Below are 20412 nucleotides of genomic sequence, written 5' to 3'. Positions count from 1 at the left end.
TGATGCACCACAGTGAAAATCTGGATCACTGCATGCTGATGGACCAGGAGAAGAACAGGTCGACTCACCTTTGTCTTCGTCAGATGAATCAAGAGAATATTCTGCTGGAGGTTCTGGAATAGGAAGTCCCTCACCATGTGGAACTGGTCTCAATGCAGACGGAATGTTTGGGTAGACTATTCTCGACTTCTTTCACTTCGTTATTCCGCCGGAAAGAGGAGGAACCAAGCAGAAGTAACAGTCATTTAGGTGGTTGCTTGGCTCTCTCCACACCATTGGGACTGCAAACGGCATTGATGACCTTTTGCAATTCAACCACTGTGAAAGCTGTGTTGTACATGTAGCACAGCATATATGCGGAGCCCAAGGCTTGTCTTGGTCACCAACCTTGCATCCGAAGTAAAGATGATATGCCTTCTTCACTTGAGAATTGATACTTTTCTTCTGGTTGGCAAATGTCACTTCCCCACAAATATAGCAAAAATTGTCCGCGGTATTAACACACTTTCGAGGCATTACTGTTCTTTATTGTACGTAAATGGATAAAATAATAAGTTTTATGTAACAGTAGCTTGAACTGTCTCGCACAACGTCTAAAATATTTTAAATGCTGAACCTATCTGATTGGGCTTTATATAGTACACTGCTTACGTCAGCTTCAGCAGCCGCCTGGCATTAGTATAATAGGCCTACACATGTATAGTACACTGCTGACGTCAACTTACTTCAGCAGCCGCATGGCATTAGTATTGCATTGCATCAGAAAATGATGCAATCAACTGTGGATGATGTGAGCATGATGGTATTAAGCAATGTTACATCATTATTCCGGATGTTGCTGCAGTCCTACTGGAGAAATTTACACAGTGAAACATAGAAAATGAGGTATATGAATATCTTCAAAACGAGAGCCAATACAAATTTTTCACGGTTATATTCGTGTTCGGCACACCAAAATACTGCAGATTAGGGCCTTTTCAAGTCAGTAATGATTTCACTGTTGACCAGTGATATCGGATGGTTTCTTGCTAATCAAGCATGGCACAGATATCGATGATCAGGGTTTTCAGTATAATCATACCCTCGGACTTTGACATGTGGAATTTATATATGACCCTTTTTTGCCCTGTGGAAATTTTGACTTGTACGTCTTTTGACGCACATAGATTTGGGCTGGAACATCAGTCATAATTACCCATATTTCACCTCATACTTAGTTTCTTACTAAGAGTATGCCCATAACAATTTTACAACAATTTACACCATGACTGCCAATAATATCGACCCAATGGAATATGCTTACATACATACATTACATTACATTACAGTGGCCGAGTGGTCTAAAGCGCTGTCCATTACAGATCACTGCCTTCTCACCTCTGTCTGCGTGGGTTCGAGTCTAGGATTCGGCCAATATGGGTATGTGAGAAAGCTTGCCAGTAGCTTCTCATGGGTCATTGGTTCTTCCTGGTGTTTTCCCGGGTTCTTCCACCACCATTAATACTGGCCGCCATGCATAGCCTATCATGTGCTGAAAAATGGCGTTATATAACATACATACATACATACATACATACATACATACATAGTAGAACTGCTAAAAGATGACTATTTTTTGGCAAAATCAAGGATTTTATCAAATTAATTGTTCTAGTATGAGATGAATTTCTTCTGCTCCACCAGCCAAGCAGTTTCTTTACTTCCTTAACTTTGTTGAATAATCAAGTTCAAATTCGACTGTTTGCAAAAACTCTACTATTTCAAACCTTTACACACACACAGACACACACACACACACAGGTATTATGCTTCAGGGCAGTTTGGTATTTGAACTGAGCTACATCATTTAAAGAGGTTCATAATGTGGACAGTTTTGGACCAAGACAATTCTTAAATGGAATACACTAATCTGCTCTTTGCTTCTTGTGCTCTTGTGTAGCTCACTCTCAGTATCCCATTTGACAAGAGAACAAAGAGCAAATTTGCAGGTGGAAAAAGAAGACTATAAACAATTCTATTATGTACCATTATTATCATATTATTACATATTGTATATTGTTATTGTCTAGACTCGAAAAACTTTGTCATATTTATGTTTGTGTCATCAGTGACCTTGGGTAAGATCACTCTAAACCATGGACAAATTTTCTGATGTAATTTTTTTAATCCTAAACTTTTTGACTTGTTACTGAGATTTTGTTGATTACTGACATGTTCTGCTAAGCATGCTGAAAAAGGCAAATCTACATCATCAGACCTTGCTCTGTAGGGTATCTTCATTCCTCTCTTTTCCCATTGGGACACCTCACCTCTTGCAGTGCATACCTTTTCCTTTAATACAGGAATTTGCTCGATTGGCCCTCTTTTTGGAGGCCTCATCAAACATCATGGTAGATCAGTGTGACCTTTCTTTTGTGAAGGATGGTTTATAGATATGTTTCATAGAAGTCCCTCCTCTATCAAGGACACCAATATTCTTCCATCAATCAAATGTTTTAAACTTAAAGGAAGAAGTGCACACCCTTCTTCAGAAGGGCGGTTCAAAACATCCATTCACTAGCTTTCTGCTCCAGATATTTCTGGCTTCTAAAAAGGGCATAAAATTGAGACGTGTTGTAGACCTTTCCCACCTAAACAAAATTTCTGCAAGTGGAATCATTCAAGATGGAAACTGTAACTTTGGTTCAGAATGCTATCAAACCATTCTAATGGCAGATTCCATTGATCTTCTGGATGCTGCTTCCACATCCTGATTATTCCTCTGCACAAAAAATATTTCCAGTCCTCAGTTGAATAGAAAGTATTTAAATTCTGAATCATGCCATTCAGTCTAGCCTCAGCACCAGGATCTATACGAGAATCATGGGAATAATAGCTGCGTACTTGAGATACTTGGGGATTCCATTTATCCAGTATTTTGATGATAGGCTGCTACACAACACAGTCTCATGCAGCCACATGACCTGCTATTGGTTTGTGGTGACACAATTAGGACTGCTTCCAAACCTAGAGAAATCAAAACATGTTCCATCTCAAGATTGTATGTACATAGGAATGAATTTCCTTACCTCCCTGGGCCTGGCTTGTGTTTCCACAGAAAGGATACACAAAATCTTGGAACTTTTAAGGCTGTTACAGACCAAGACTTCGTGGTCAGCTCATCTGTATTACTCCATTCTGGGAATCTTGAATTCTGCATCAGACCTGGTATCTCTGGGGAGGCTTCATTTATGTTCTCTTCAATTTCTTCATTGGCAGTTTGTTTGGAAACCCCACAGTTTTTTTTAACAAAAAGTCTCAACAGCAGGCTCCCATTTTGTCTTCTTAGTCCCAGACCATGCAGCATGGGTAGTTGACAACTTGGGATTGACTGTCTGCTTATGCATTCCCACCCGTACTGTTGATTCCACAAGTATTGCACAAGATCGGTGTGTCCACCGCAAAGATCATCCTGCTTGCACCTCTGTGGCCTCAAGGTGAAGGTTTTAAGCAAAGTTGTTGATGGCAGTGTTCTACATACAAAGACTATAATGCAAAGTGGAAAATCTTCTTTTATTGGTGTGCTAGGAAATGCATTAATCCTTTGGATGCTATATATAGCACAGACTGACTGATGGTGTAGGTCAGACTGACTTCATGCACATTTTCTAAGAAATCCCTAGAACTAGGAGTTAGTACATCTAGTTCAGATGAGATATTTTCGTGCAGTTAGGTAAAGCTTAATAATAGTGACAGGTAAGTATTACATAATTAAAATTAGTTTTACTACCTGCAGAAAGCTACATTTTTAGTATTGGTATATTGAAGTGATGTGTTAATATTAGCTCCCTCTACCCATTCAGTACCTGTCTACTTCCCCTTCAGTACCTGTCTACTATCCCATCAGTACCAGTCTACTTCCTATTCAGTACCTGTCTACTACCCATTCAGTATCTGTCTACTACCCATTCAGTACCTGTCTACTGCCCCTTCAGTACCTGTCTACTACCCATTCAGCACCTGTCTACTACCCCTTCAGTACCTGTCTACAACCCCTTCAGTACCTGTCTACTACCCATTAAGTACCTGTCTACTACCCATAAAGTACCTGTCCAATACCCATAAAGTACCTGTCTACTACCCATTCAGTACCTGTCTACCGCTCCTTCAGTACCTGTCTACCACCCATTCAGTACCTGTCTACTACCCATTCAGCACCTGTCTACTACCCCTTCAATACCTGTCTAATACCCCTTCAGTACCTGTCTACTACCCATTAAGTACCTGTCTACTACCCATAAAGTACCTGTCTACTGCTCCTTCAGTACCTGTCTACTACCCATAAAGTACCTGTTTACTACCCATTCAGTACCTGTCTTCTGCCCCTTCAGTACCTGTCTACTACCCCTTCAATACCTGTCTATTACCCCTTCAGTACCTGTCTACTACTTCTTCAGTACTTGTCTACTACTTCTTCAGTATCTATCTACTACCCTGTCAGTAACTGTCTACTATCCATTCACTACCTGTCTACTACTCCTTCAGTTCCTGTCTACTATCCATTCAGTACCTGTCTACTACCCCTTCAGTACCTGTCTGCTACCCATTCACTACTTGTCTAATATCCATTCACTACCTGTTTACTACCCATTCGCTACCTTTCTACTGCCCCTTCAGTATCTGCCTACTGCCCCTTCAGTAACTGTCTACTACCCATTCAGTGCTTGTCTACTACCAATTCACTACTTGTCTACTACCCCTTAAGTACCTGTCTACTGCCCCTTCAGTGCCTGTCTACTACCCCTTCAGTACCTGTCTACTGCCCCTTCAGTGCCTGTTTACTACCCATTCACTACCTGTCTACTACCCCTTCAGTACCTGTCTACTGCCCCTTCAGTGCCTGTTTACTACCCTTTCAGTATCTGTCTACTATCCATTCACTACCTGTCTACTACCCCTTCAGTACCTGTCTACTGCCCCTTCAGTGCCTGTCTACTACCCCTTCAGTATCTGTCTACTATCCATTCAGTACTTGTCTACTACCCATTCAGTACCTGTCTACTACCTCTTCAGTACCTGTCTACTGCCCATTGACTACCTGTCTACTAACCATTCACTACCTGTCTAGCTGAACAATATGGTTGCTTTGGTTTGTCCCTGGAAAATGCTTGTAAGGCATAATATAACCAATGATGTGTTGAAAGTGCTGTAAAAATAAAGAAAAGAACAAAGAAGCGAGCTTCCTCAACCCAATTTGCAAGCTTCCTCAACCCAATTTGCAAAGCTCAGACATGGAAAATTCCTTTTTGTATATGATTTTCATCAAACAAGGGCAATTAAAAGAGAAATCAGTAGTTATACATTTGTTTCATTTCAGGAAACTATAGAAGATATTGATAAAGATAAAGATGGTTATATAAGTTTAGAAGAATATATAGGTAAGTCATACAGTTTTTAATATTAGTTTCAAAGAACATATATGTAAGTCATACAGTTTTTTTGTTAGCTTAGAAGAATACATAGCTAAGTCATAGCTTTTATATTAGGTTCAAGGAATAGATATGTAAGTCATAGTTGTTTTTATTAGTTTAGAAGAATACATAGGTAAGTTATATAGTTTTTATATTTAGAAGAATATATAGGTAAGTCGTACAGTTTTTAATATTAGTTTCAAAGAACATGTATGTAAGTCATTCAGTTTTTTGTTAGCTTAGAAGAATACATAGGTAAGTCATAGTTTTTATATTAGTTTCAAAGAATATATATGTAAGTCATAGTTGTTTTTATTTAGAAGAATACATTGTTAATTTGATGTAGTTTTTATATTTAGAAGAATACATAGGTAAGTCATACAGTTTTTTATATTAGTTTAGAAGAATACATAGGTAAGTCATATAATTTTTTATATTAGTTTAGAAGAATACATAGGTAAGTCATACAGTTTTTTATATTAGTTTAGAAGAATACATAGGTAAGTCATATAGTTTTTTATATTAGTTTAGAAGAATACATAGGTAAGACATACAGTGTTTTATATTAGTTTAGAAGAATACATAGGTACGTCATACAGTTTTTATATTAGTTTAGAAGAATACATAGGTAAGTCATATAGTTTTTATATTTAGAAGAATACATAGGTAAGTCATACAGTTTTTATATTAGTTTAGAAGAATACATAGGTAAGTTATACAGTTTTTATATTAGTTTAGAAGAATACATAGGTAAGTCATATAGTTTTTTATATTAGTTTAGAAGAATACATAGGTAAGTCAAATAGTTTTTATATTTAGAAGAATACATAGGTAAGACATACAGTGTTTTATATTAGTTTAGAAGAATACATAGGTAAGTCATACAGTTTTTATATTAGTTTAGAAGAATACATAGGTAAGTCATATAGTTTTTATATTAGTTCAGAAGAATACATAGGTAAGTCATATAGTTTTTTTCAGGATCATGTTCGTGAAGTTTTCTATGTATTGGTAGGTCAACTCAGGGAAAGCAATTTTGATTTTTCAACTGTTATTATGTTTAACTTTTGTCTTCCCACCAGAGTATTGAAGTTTAATGTTTTGATAACTTTTATAAGGACCTATTTGGGATAAAATGAGCATTGGACACATTTTGTATGCCCCGAAATGGGGAATATTGTATTTGGGTTGTCCATAGGTGGATGTGTAGTTGTGATGGGGCAGCTTTTGGTTCAAGTTTCGTCCAGCATGTATAGCTTAGCAAACATTTACCCAGTTTGCTTCATATTTGGAATATCACATTGGACACCTCTTCTATCAGGACCACTGTTGTTCCTGGATGGGGCTATGGGGTCAAGATTTACATGCATAATGGAGACACATTTTTGTTTAATTTTTCTGGGTTAAAAAATCATTGCCCATTCACTAAATATTTTAATATATCAGTTTGATATGCTCTCTCATCTCCTAGTACCACTCCCGCCTTTGGTTGGGGCCATGAAGTCATAAATTATATTAGTGACACATTATATTTAAAACAATGTTTTAAAGGGTTATTTCATCACTTACAATTCCGTAATCCCTGTACCCAAGTCAATTCATATTTGGAATGACACACCATGGTCAATTCTAGGATGCTGTGATGTATATCAAATTTTTTTTTTTTACTCCTGGTACATGATTTTATTTAATTTTTGAAATTTTTATTCATGTCTGTAAATTGTACAAATTATTTTTTGTTAGAGTTTGCTTATGTGACAGGGTTTATTAAGAACTAAAATTACATAGGATCTATAAATAGATGCTTGTTGTGTTGACAGTTACTAATAATAATCTTAATAATAGTAAGACTTAATGATGATTTTGGGTTAATTTTTCTTTAACTTCACTATTTAGAGCATCTTTTGATGAGAGGTTTGATTCAGTCCATTGTGTTTTAATCGACTTTTCATCCAGTTCACTAAAAATTTCCGATTATTATATGATCTAAGTTTTTCTTTTGCCTTGTATTGTCCTGTGGATTGGTATATCGGGTTAAAAAACAGAACACCTTTTGCCTTATATTGTCCTGTGGATTGGTATATCGGGTTAAAAAACAGAACACCTTTTGCTTTGTTCATTTCTCGATATTTAAATCACTCATCAATTAATTAACTTCCTTATTAGAATATTGTATGATCACATGTTTTCATTTCTCTGTCCTGCTGTTGCCCCAAGTCTGTGTCCCAGGGTGGGGCCATGGGGGGGGGGGGGCAAGAATTGACTGCACATTTTAATTATGACCTCAAATTCTTATCTTTCACCTTGTACCACTCTTACTCTGGGATTCTACCCTTGGATGGGACAGTTGGGTCAAAATGTATGATACATTTTTGGGTTAATGCTTTCTTTTTCATTCATATTTACTCCCAATATGGAATGTACAACATCCTAAACACCTTTCCCTCATTAACTCAGGCACATTGGGGTCCACAAACATAGACCGCACTATAAGTGAGGCATGAGTTACCGAAAGACCTCCAGAATTTTTAAAAAATCTCTTTGATGTCGAGAAAACCATGGGGGTGCGTGTTAGGAAACTGGGCTGTTTAATGACCAAATTCTCATGTTACAATCACATCGATACTAATTTTTAATAACACGCTTTTTCTAATGAAGTTGTTCATTATTCTGTTTAAATAACATTTATTTTTGTTCGATTGATCAAAGAAGAGAGTTCATATGACCAGGGCCACTAGATTTTAAGTTTGTAGGATTTTTGTGCTTTTTAACTTTTCTTTTATTCCACCTCCTCTATTTGACATAATTAACATGATAATAGATAGGAGGTCAGCTTTTACTTCAGGGGATCAATGCAAAAAATACTTCCGCAAGTCAGTTATCAAAACACGGTCGGCACATAATTAGGTTCTCAGCGAAACACTCGCAGACATAGCTGTTACAGTAGATTGAAGCATTTTACGTTTAATTACAAGAGGACACATTGCATTTATGGCGATTACACTTAAAAGGAACTAAAAGATAGAACTAGAACACAAATTTCAATTGCTAATTTTTTTAATTTAATTTGTATTTATTTATTAAAGTACTTCCTCAACTTGGTGCAAGTGACATTTTCATTGGCTGAAATTTTCCTTACATATCATTAATTGTGACATACTAGGAATGTCGTTTGGAAAGAAAAAGTAAAAACAATTGTATGACCTATTTGTAAATTTGATATTTCATAGTGTTGACTAAAATTTCCAGGTCCTATCTACCGTTTTCAGTGATAAAACGAGCGATACATCAAAGTTTCCATTACCAATTTTGATCACAATTTTATTCAAGTTCAGCAAATAGGGATCAGTTTTGGGGGTATTTTCTGGTTTAAACACTGGAATCCACGCCTGACCTTGCATTATAAGAGGGTTCGCGATTTATCAGGGTGCGAGTTATGAAGGGAGTGGTGTACCTCCCTTATTTTCTGTGACATTCCTGTCTTTTGATCATACCCCTGGTTGGGGCCCTGAGGTAATTGGGTTGTATCATTTAAAATATCCACAGCTCATCTCAGGAACTTATCATGCATTTATTCATACAATAGAAAATTGGACTTGTAAAGTTGCTCATATATCATGTGAGCAACTTTACAGGTCCAATTTTCTATTGATGCTCATATATCATATCAGGGGCCCTGAGTGGCCGAGTGGTCTAAAGCACTCTCCGATTCGGATCACTGCCATCTCACCTCTGTCTACATGGGTTCGAGTCTCGGATTCAGCCAATGTGGGCATGTGAGAAAGCTTGCCAGTAGCTTCTCGTGGGTCGGTGGTTCTTTCCGGGGTTTTCCTGGGTTCTTCCTCCACCATTAATACTGGTTCTTGAAGTTCAATAATTGTAGGACAAAGCATGTGGGGTTAATGAGAAATGGGGATGCACTTTAAAACATATTTTAATGTATGCTTTATTTTGAATGACAAAGGCCCACAGAGAACATATATTGTTGATATAATTTGATATTACAATTTATCATTATTATTATTATTATAAAGTACTTTATGAAAACCTGCTTTAATTGAAATAATTAATATACCATGTAAATGTCTGCTATATACAGGTTTTGCTATATTATGCTAAAGACCATTCAGTGCTTTATAACTTGCCTAATATCTGTCTTGGTCAGCTGATATTTATGAAGAAGATGATGAGGATGGTGATGAAGATGATGAAGGTGACCATGAAAAGGATCATAAAGATGGGGAACCCGAATGGGTCCGCTCAGAGCGAGAACAGTTTATCTCCACTCGAGATAAAAATAAAGACGGCAGATTAGATAAGGGTGAAGTTCGGCAATGGATTATTCCAGAAGATTATAATTATGTAGAAGCAGAAGCAACACATTTGATGCGTGCTTCTGATGAAGACGAGGTTGGTTCAACTAAAGTGGAAACAACTTCGATCATGATTCATTTTACCGTCCTTTTGATTTTCAGGTTGAAAATGGGGACATCAAATTGATTTGAAATTAATGTCACTCTTACAAAATTTGGGATGGCTGCCTGTTTTAGTTTCAGTTCATATTACTGGAAAAAAGTAAATCTGGTGCAAACAAGTTTTGATTCAAGACTTAGAACTTGTAAGATTAAAGAACTTGGCCGTGAAGGTTTTATTTCTGGCTTTAGAGTATTATTATGATGAAGTTTTTGTGCAGTGATGGGTAAATGGTAACAGAACCTGATGCAGTTTTTCAAAAGAGGTTGTATCACTGGTTATTTTTTATGTACTTGTTTGTACCAGTATTTGCAGTTTACCATGGGCCTAGTTTTAAATTCATCTTTTTATTTGCATTCAGATATATCCATTGAAACTAGAACAGTTGTAGCCCTTCCATAAATGTGATAATGCATATTGGAAATTGCTGATTGGAAATTGAACTTTAAATTTGACCTTTGATCTTTTTAGGTGATTTGTGGCCTAATAAGGAAGGGGAAGAGCCTGAGTGGGTACAAACAGAGCGTACACAGTTTCATGAATACAGGGATAAAAATAAGGATGGAAAAATGGATCATGACGAAGTTAGACAATGGATTGTACCACCAGATTATGATCATTCATATGCGGAAACCAAACATTTAATTTATGAAAGTGATGCAGATAAGGTTTGTAATCCAGTCAGTAAACCTAATGGAAGAAGGATATGCATTGCTTTGTATATTTTAGTAAGCAGGTGTTTCAAAGGGAAGGCACAATGACGGGCAATCTTCTTGAAATGAATTGTCACTGGACCGATATTATTTAACACAATTCCAGATCCATATATTGTTCAATTTGGAGGGTAAAAGGAGAAATATAGCAGAAAAATAATCTTGAGTGCCTTTAGGAACTATTATTAGTATTTATTAATTTATTGGTAAAAATAATTTTGGCAAGCAATCCTTGTTCACGACAGCAAATACCATGAAGAGTCAAAAAGGGAAAGGTTTTGAAGATATGATATTTACACTGTTGAAGAAATTTTAAACATATTGACAAAACATTGTATAAATATAAAACAGACATATTTTCAAGCAAGGATATGATGAAATTCCTGCTATTCTCACCTTGGCCATATTTAATTTTTTAAGGTAATCCAATGGAATTTATTTATAGTCTTGAAAAGTCTATAGATGTATTAGGAGATATTAGTATACTTTGTATGTATCCTCCATTCATAGTTTGTTATGCACTATGCTCTCTTAATCAGCAGCTACATTTACATGTATGTCAAATTGTTGTTTGGAAAGGTAATTTAATATGCAAAAAATTATTCTTTTAAAGTTTGAAAATTCAATTTAATATGCCAAAAATTATCTGGTAAAGTTTGAAAATATAAGTGTACACATATGTTGTTTTCAACTCAAGGGTTCATATTCAGATTTTATTAATGTTTTTTACTTTTCAAACTTTAAATGTTAATATTTGCATGTGCGTTGGAAGTTGATGAACTCCTTATGTTTTATGTGGAAACATGGAATCCGATTGTAATTTAGAGGTTTGCTATCTTGGAATTAAGCCTTTCATTTTCATTTCACACTGGTATAGACATTATCAGGTTGACAAACAATTAGCATATTATTCAGAAAAGCATAAGACAAAATCAGATATGTATCTAAAACAAGACAAACAGTACAAGTGGTTTGAATCACCAGAATGGACTGGAACAGAAATTATCACTGGAACATACTTTGAAATTTGCAAATGTGGGCATACAATAAAAGGAAACTATAAATATTTTTACTTCACTATTGTCAGTTGCTTCTATTATGTGTTAGTCGAAATTAAATGTGCCTTCCCCTGGGAGTATACATTTTATGGAACAGCCCTAAATAGGATTAATTATTCTGATAGGGATAATTTATCTTTGATAGGTTTTGTTGTATGTATGTGTGTGTGTGTATGTATGTATGTATGTATGTATGTATGTATGTATGTATGTATGTATGTGGAGTGTGATGATGTGTTAAGTCTTTTGATGATATAATTCAGAATGACCTTATGTGAATCACTGTAATTCCAAATTAATGTTCCAGTCCAGATTATTATTGAGCACTTTGTAATTCCAGTGAATAATTTGAATAAATATATAAACCCAAATTGAAAACTGAACACAGTAAGAATGATTCTGCTTCAGATGTTATGGCAAGACTTGAGTAATATTAGATAAGCAAGATTACATACCTCTCTTCTTGATCAAGGTCACAATGAATATGTTCTGAAAACACTGTCACTTAATGGAGTTTTCCGTTGTTGAAGATTTTATGGTCAGAATCAGTACTATCTTTTAAGTCAAATTCAGGTAAGCATGTTTACATTAATAATGATCAGAATATTTAATCTATGCTTGGTGAGAAATATTGGCTATGTATTATGATATTTACAAAATAAATGTCACTGGTTAGATACAATATGAACTTGATTTTGGAAAATACCCTTTTGATCTTAAAACATCAAAAGGGTATTTTGGTGGTTTTGCAAACAAGGACATTTCTGTTAGTACTTACGGTAATGGATTGTAAAAGACATATTATTTTCACAGATCATTCATTGGATCTTGACATCTTTTAAATAATGAACTTACAGTATCTAAGGTAAACATGAATAATCCTTCCATTAACTCATTAACCCCTGACACCGCGTTTACGTGGCAGGAGGTAGTAGTTTACTGCCGAGCTCTTTATCATCATGGTCATGCATGATACACTAAAGTTGGTGGTATTATAGAAAGGTAGACAGAAGTAGCTCTACAATGATACCAAATAATCTGGATGTTTTTGTTGCACTACAAAATACATAGAGAAAACCCTAATTTTTTGGACCTGTTTTTGTTTTCACCTGTGTTCGGAATCTGATTTTGTGTCTGGATTTTAGCCTTTTTGGCCTCAGATCTAAGGCAGACTGGCCTGAACTGTACACAGACAGATGAACCTTTGCAAAAAGTAGGATAAGGTGGGCATTTGGAAAAAGAGTGGTCTCGATACGAAAATGATAGGTCTGTTAGGAAATAGAAAAAAATAGAACTCCCAACTTTTACCCTTCTGCTCATGCGTGAGCAAAATAACCAATGGAAAATGATGTTTCTAACACAACTAGGTATTAGGCTAATGGAAAATTTGTTGGAAGTCGATGTGTTAGGATGTATTCAGAAATAGCCCCCAAAATGTGTTTCCTGCTCGAATTTCAGGTGAAAATGACAAAAACCTTCAGGGGTTAATGAGTTAAGGCATACTATGAGTGCAGTATTTGTGTTCAATGAATCTTTGATCATCAAGATTGGGCAATAAAGTGGTCCCCCTCTTTCAGGCCACCCCTTCTGGAGCAGGAGAGTGTCCATATAATACAGGTGTCCTAACTAATTTGTTAAGTATTTTCATTTAAAATCACTATGGAATTAAGGTGGTAAAATTGATATTATTATTATTTAAATAATGTAAAACCACTCACAAACCTTTTCAATAGAATCAGTGTATAATTGTAACCATTCTGTGCCCATGTCAGGGTCAGAATATCATAGATATCTCACATCCATTCCCATTCCATGCGGAGCAGAATGTTTTGATGTGTTATGAATCTTTCTGATGTCTGGTTTTGTCAGTATTGATCATAGGACTCTCCCTTTTTTTGTCTAGTTGAATTGCTTTCACTTTTTCTTCAAAACTGACATTTTGCATTTTTTGCAACAACTTATTCCTTCATTGGCAACAATAACAGGTTAAAACTTGATTGTAGCTATTATGGTAAACTCCCTTGTCAAGCCACCTGTTACATAAAGAAGGTGAGTTTGTTTATATGATTTAATGGTTATAATCTTTTACCCTTTTGTAATTTGTCTTGTAATCAAGAAAGAGAAGCCATAATGGTTAACAGTACCAGATATTTGTCTGAATATTTTATGTGTTGAGCATATCAGCATGGTGTTGTCATTGCAAGACTTGTGGTGTCTAGTTATTAAATAAACACTGTGCTAATCTGATATCCAATATAGTTGTCTTTCACACCTTATCACAACTCCTTCTGGATACCAGTATGGCCACCATGACATTTCATCTTCAAAATCTTGTTTTTGCTACTCCTGAATGGAAAGTCACATTAATATGGGGTCTTCACCAGAATACTCATTATGATCTCTAGTTTGTCCTGAATGAAAATGGTGCCAGTCTGACCTCAAATATGGCTGCCACAATGAACATATTGAAAACCTCGTCACTGATTTTTGTGAATGGATGGTCACATCATTATGGGTTTATCACCAAAAGGTGTCTAGTTTGTATTAAATGAATATAGTGCTAATATATGGCTGCCATATTGGTTTAAAACTCAAGAATATTGGAGATGATTTCAGCACTATGCAGTTTAACAGAACAGAAGATCTCATCTTGAATTCCTGGAAATTCTTTTCAGACAGAAGATCTCATATTGAGTTCCTGAAAATTTTTTTCAGACAGTGGAGTGTTGGTCACTTTGAGGGACTCTTGTTTATGAATTATAGTAGGCCCTGGCTGTATGCATTATACTTCTGTCTATCACGAAATTTCAACACCTTTGTTGCAAAAAATCTCTGTGACCCATATTTGATACTTTGTTGAAAACTTCATGTTTGCAAGTTATTTATTGGTGCGGTGAATGTTAGATTAATTACAATGAAACTTGATAATGTGTTGCATCCTAGTTATTACTGTACTGTTACAACCAAAGGTCACTGTGACCTACATATTTTATTTAACTAAGATGGTGAAGCTCATGACCACATAATTTTGCATGCTGTATACAGCCCTTTATGACCAGTGTGGTTGGAAGGAGGAATAAATATTTGTTTTCTTTTCCATGATAAACTTTCCATATTAATGATTAAGCATTGTGTATTGTGATAAGTGACCCACAACACTATATTGTGCATGTGAGTAAGTATGGGAAGTATACAAGTGGACTGCACAGATTTCATGTGAGACATTAATTGTAAAAATTAATGATGGTAGATAGCTGACACATGATGTTTGCTTCTACAAACCTGCCAGCCCCAAAAGGACTGCAGAAAGGCCATTGATAACCAGTTTTCAGTACGGTGTAATAAAATGTTGTGTACAATTATTCGGGATTTGGAAAAGTGTCATCTGAGGCAGTGCATGTTCATTTAAATATTTTCATGAAGTACACTTCAGACTTAAGATCTCCAGTTCATTTTCAGAAACTTCAGTTCCATACCCCATGAAGATCAATTACTTCTTGCTAGATTTCTCAACTCAGTGTAATCTTTATTATTTGTAAAGTTCAGCAGCAGTCATCTCAGCTTCTGTGGACAAACCACAAATTGGAATGTTCAATGAATGGAATTTTCACCTCTCCTTTGTATAGCTTATAGACCAGAAGAGATTATTGGATGGTTTAATTTCTGGCATCTGTCCTTTTGTTAGCATGTTTATTATTGCTACACAGCTACCTTAAATAAATGCATGTTTCAAGCAAAATTTTCCCCAGCTAAACAACATTTATTCATATTTCAGGATGGAAAACTTAGTAAACAAGAAATTTTGGACAAGTCTGACGTCTTTGTGGGGAGCCAGGCAACAGAGTTTGGAGAGGCTTTAGTGCGACATGATGAATTTTAATGATCTCAGCCTTTAAAAATCTTCTACCCTTAATGTTTGGAGAATTGTTCCTTGCATTGAATTATAGACTTTATCCAATTTTGTGTTATATACTTCCAAAATGGAGTATAGTAACCATAAGAAACTCCAGATATGAACAACACTTTTCAACCAAACGTTTGTGATATATATTCAAGTTCAAATGTTTATGCGTAGTATTCAAACATTGTAATACTTGTAGGAGAATTACTCCAATGTTAAATGGAATGTTTTATAAAGCATGTTTTCTTTATATTCTGTAGATCAAGTTATATTACTTATGAATGCTAGTCTCCTTACTTCCTGTACATGATTTTGTTCTTATGCTCAATTTTTAAAACTTTTAGTTCCAAACCATGGAGTAAAATATCACAGTTTATTAAATTTGTATTTAGAGCACTTGAACCAATCCAAAAAGAATACTCTTTAACAAGTTGACTTGGTAACTACCTCTCAGTTATGCTTTCGGATCGGAGTTAAATCATGCGGGGATGATAAAGACTTTTATGCAGAAAAATATATCAATTACCATATATACTTGCTTACAAATCGAGACCAACAGGAAATTCACAGACCCAGAACTGTTGTCACGTAAAGCACCATCATATTTGGGTCTCTGCAGTTTGTTATGAGTATTCAGTAGAACAAATAACAGATCCTGATCTGCCAGCGCATTATGCAATAGATTTGGGTCTGTACTGTTTTCATTTTGACTTGTAGCAAATATATATGATACCTAATCACTCTAACAAAAATGTAATTTTGGGGCATATCAGACAGATGCTGAATTTTTAGATTTGGAAATGTTGTCAGAAATTTGTATTTTACTAACCCTGCCCCATTCCCAGAAGAAACTCAAGATTTTCAAACCTATTCATATAATTTAGAGAGAATGTAGGTAATAAAAACATAGATGAAAACACGAATTTCTACCTTATTTGCCAGCCTATAAGTCAGTACATCATTACCAGCAAATCTGGGCTTCATCTTATACTTGAGATCGACTTGTATGTGGATTAATGTCATTCAGATAGTTTCATCATGCATTATGTAATTTTTTTAGTGTGTAAAAAATAAATATGTTTTTCCAGAGTATGAAAAGCAGTGTGTAAAAATATAACTATCAATTTGGGGAAGAGATTGCTTATGAAATAATATAGAACCCAACATTGATAGAGATTTAAAAATATTTACATGATCATCCCAGTTAAATTCCTGTACATCAGATGTAATTGTGCTAAAGCAGCATGTCCTAGTAATATATGTTATCTGAATTTGATTACATATGTGTGTGTGTTAGATTAGACAAGCTGGAAAATGAATGACTATAACAGAGACAGGTATTTTAGTGCATTTTTCTTCTTGCACTTTGTAATAAAAAAATAAAATATTCCCCAATATGAGGGTGGGTGAGAATTGGTTTCATCAATTACCTGATGATTGTGATCTTACCAATGTACAATGGCGATACTATTATTCTATTATCAGTTGATACTTCTGAATAAAATTTCCTTCTAGTATTAATTACATTATCAATTGTCCTGAAAACTGCATGGTTTTGCAGTATTATTTACATGGTAATTAAATATGCTACAGCTTTGGCCAGGTTTTGACACCTGTTTGAGGGCAGACAAGATCAAATTAGTGAGGCTACAAATGGGGTAGCATAGTGCCAGGAAATGACATGTGCTTACTCATGCAAATGTCATTCTTTGGATTTAACCTATCTGGAGTCAATATGGATATAAATTATATATCTTTGAAACTGAAGGAATATGGTATGTATTTTTATAGTTAATGTTTTTATTGCTGTTTTCTCTTTAGCTTTTGCTAAACTAGGGCAGTATGGTACAAAATAGCAAGAATGGATGAAATCTTTCTCTGTTATATCTGGGCATAATTTATTTTGATCTCAAGGTGCAAGAAGAAAATTGCGATGGAATACTTATCTTTCTCTCCCTCTCTCCACAAAACAAAACTGGAAAAAGCATGTTTGTTTGTTATTATCAGTGATGCAATTTCCCAAATGCTGGTATCTGAATAGCATATGGTGATGCCATTAATATTCATGAAACCAAAAGTTAGTAGTGAAAAAGACGAAGCCAAGGAATTGATCTGGCTTCGTCTTGTACTTCACATCGACTTGTATATGGATGAAAGATGGAAAATTTATGAAACTAGCTAATTCAGCTTATACTCTACATCAACTTATAAGCCAGCAAATACGATACTTAAACTTCTGCATAGTAAAATTGATTGGTTATTCAGTAACTCTTTAGTGTTTAAAATGAATTCTTTTTTTAAAAAAATTATCAGATGCTTTTTCAAACTAGCAGCAAGCTGTTACTTTTTGTTTTCAGTGGTATTTTTAACCTGATTATGAACAGTGAAACAACAGATATACCTGTAGCTTACATTATCAGCAATTTGTCAATTATTTTGCGTCATAATATTTTTAATAAGAAAATGTCTTTCCGGAATGTTAAATGTGAACAGGATCATAATCAAAAGAATTTTTAATACTCTGAAAATTGCAATTTGTATTTTCAAGTGGTTTTCATATTTCAGCCGTAATGCTAGTGATAACTCGAGAGGAGCAACTATTCCTGAATGCATTGCATGGAAGGTCACACACAAGTTTTTAATATTCTTAGTTTTGTAGATTATTTTATGTAGTTTTTTATAATTGCTGGTCAGTATTTTCTTTCTAGTTTGAATTAGTTATCATATAACATGATAGATTTTTTGTGCCTTTTTAATTTGCAATTATAAAGGCACCTGAAATAGTAGACGTAACCTTTGGACAAGTTAAGGAATTTTTTGTCTGTCATTCTACTTATCATTTATCAGTTAATATTACCATGCTCATCGTTGTTTTTAAATCTTTACGAACTATATAATTAAATAATGAAACCTGCATAAATAAATGCATGACCAAAAATGTTTAAGTGCCAATTAGTTTTTTTGTTGTTGCAACAAATAGATTTTAATTAGTGTCAACTGCATGTATATTGTTTCCAAAATTATGCATGTGTAGTAAAAAAAAATGAAATTAATTTTCTGAGTTTTGTTCTCATTATTTCATGTTAAAGGTCAGGATTTTCAAGTAAATCTTGTCTGCACATTTTTCAAATGTTACCTTTCCCATCTGGACATGGGCATGTGTGCATTCTTACAGTATGCATGTCAGGCAACTCTTCCTACAGCTTCAGAAAGGGATGTCAAACCAGGGGTCCAAAGATCTGCTCAGAGGTTTTGATCCATATACTCCATAATTTGGGGTTTGGGGGCTGAGGTATGGGGCTCTAATATATATATGGTTTGGGGGGATTCTGGGGTCATTAAATTTTTCCAGTGCTAGGTAAATTTGTTACAACATATTACCTTTTTTATGACATGTACCTGACAGCAAAACAACCTAAACCAGATGACATAATGCACCAGCAGATCAGGATGTTATTTTTATGAGGAAAAAAACCTCTTGAAATTTGCAGTAAGGATGAATTATTTATGTTAAATGTTAGCCCTTGGTTAAATTAGGGATTTGAAAGATCATTAATAACAATGTTTCCAGAGGAATTATGATGTAATATAACTTGCAGTTTGTATCTATATATGAATTGTATTCATTGTCAGAAATAGTTGACCCCTATCAGATGATAATTTCCATTCCTTATTGGATTAGAATTTGTAAAATTAGTTTTCAAAAATAGGTTAAATTTTTTTTATCTACATAAATTTTGTGTGGTTTTGGAGGACTGAAAAATTTTTTTTTTGGCCATAGTATATTTTCTCTTATTATACTGAAACAGCAAGTTTTGGACATGAATCGGATTCTGATGGCAAAATGCACGAATAATAATTACTACGAGTCAGGATATTGTAATTTAAACGAAAAAGGAAGAATTGTAAATCTCACCATTACTTCACTGCAAAGATTTAAAAAAAAAATCCATATGCATTTTTACTGTCCTTCATAAATTCACTGTCTGGTGTTGACTGATAATATTCAGTTTGATTATTAACTTTGAACAGGCAATCAGTAGTTTTTTTGTCTTGATTTCCCCTGAAGCACTGAGTAGTTTTGGTAGAATGGAGAATGTCCTCTCATATCAGCTCTTGGATGATCCAGTCTCAAATAAGTCCTTCAAAGTGAGTGCGAGTCATTGATCATATGCAGTGGTGTTTTCATATGCCTGGTGATAACATTTCTTCCCCCATGTGCTATCTTAAAATGCACTTTGCATGAGACACAATGCAGACCTGGGGCCTTTGCTCCTCACCTGAAACTCACCACAGACTCGGGGACCTTTGCATTGCTGATGTGTTAGCTGGTATTTTTGTTCTGGGAAAGATCGTACATTTCACAATATTGATGTGAATTGACCAAAAAAGATAAAATCTGTCCTTGAATATTCGTCCAAAAACATTACAATAATTAAACTTTAAAAAAATATTTAAGCAAGTGTTCTTTCAAAATCTATTTGTAGTCATTCTCTCCTTTTTAGCATGCTAAAGCCAAAGGTTGGCATATTGTTACTTAGAGATTTGACAGCCATCTTGGACCCCCTTTTTTTTGTTTTACAACACTTCAATAAATATCTCACCTTTACCTTAAACTCTCCAAATTACAACACAGTAATCATCTGACTTGTTGTTGCACTGTTGACAATGGTCCGGTTTCTGTACATGTGTCGATAGAACATTTTTTACTCCAAATTAAAAAAAAAATCTTTCAGTTTTCAACTAGATTCAGATTTCAACTATAGAATGGTATGTGTGAGTCGACCGCTTTTAAAATAGTATTTGTCTTACCACTT

General features: G+C 34.8%; 1 protein-coding gene across 4 annotated transcripts in view; it reads left to right on the top strand.

Annotated features, from left to right (window-relative positions):
* Positions 1-18648, top strand: part of LOC149785204 (calumenin-like) — a 45910-nt gene extending 27262 nt beyond the window's left edge. For 2 of the 4 annotated variants that reach the window (XM_089979006.1, XM_089979005.1), the window contains exons 6-8: positions 5357-5417; positions 9616-9860; positions 15470-18648. In XM_089979006.1, the coding sequence (XP_089835132.1) occupies positions 5357-5417; positions 9616-9860; positions 15470-15574 (411 nt within the window). In that variant the 3' untranslated portion in view covers positions 15575-18648. Of the gene's footprint in view, positions 1-5356; positions 5418-9615; positions 9861-10394; positions 10592-15469 lie in introns of all 4 variants that reach the window. The other 2 variants (XM_089979008.1, XM_089979007.1) reach the window with 2 other exon arrangements.
* Positions 18649-20412: the final 1764 nt, after the last annotated feature.

The sequence above is a fragment of the Sinohyriopsis cumingii genome, chromosome 13, assembly GCF_028554795.1.
Source record: "Sinohyriopsis cumingii isolate HCF-2022 chromosome 13, ASM2855479v2, whole genome shotgun sequence".
NCBI classification, from domain to species: domain Eukaryota; kingdom Metazoa; phylum Mollusca; class Bivalvia; order Unionida; family Unionidae; genus Sinohyriopsis; species Sinohyriopsis cumingii.
This window is presented reverse-complemented; position numbering and strand designations above follow the sequence as displayed.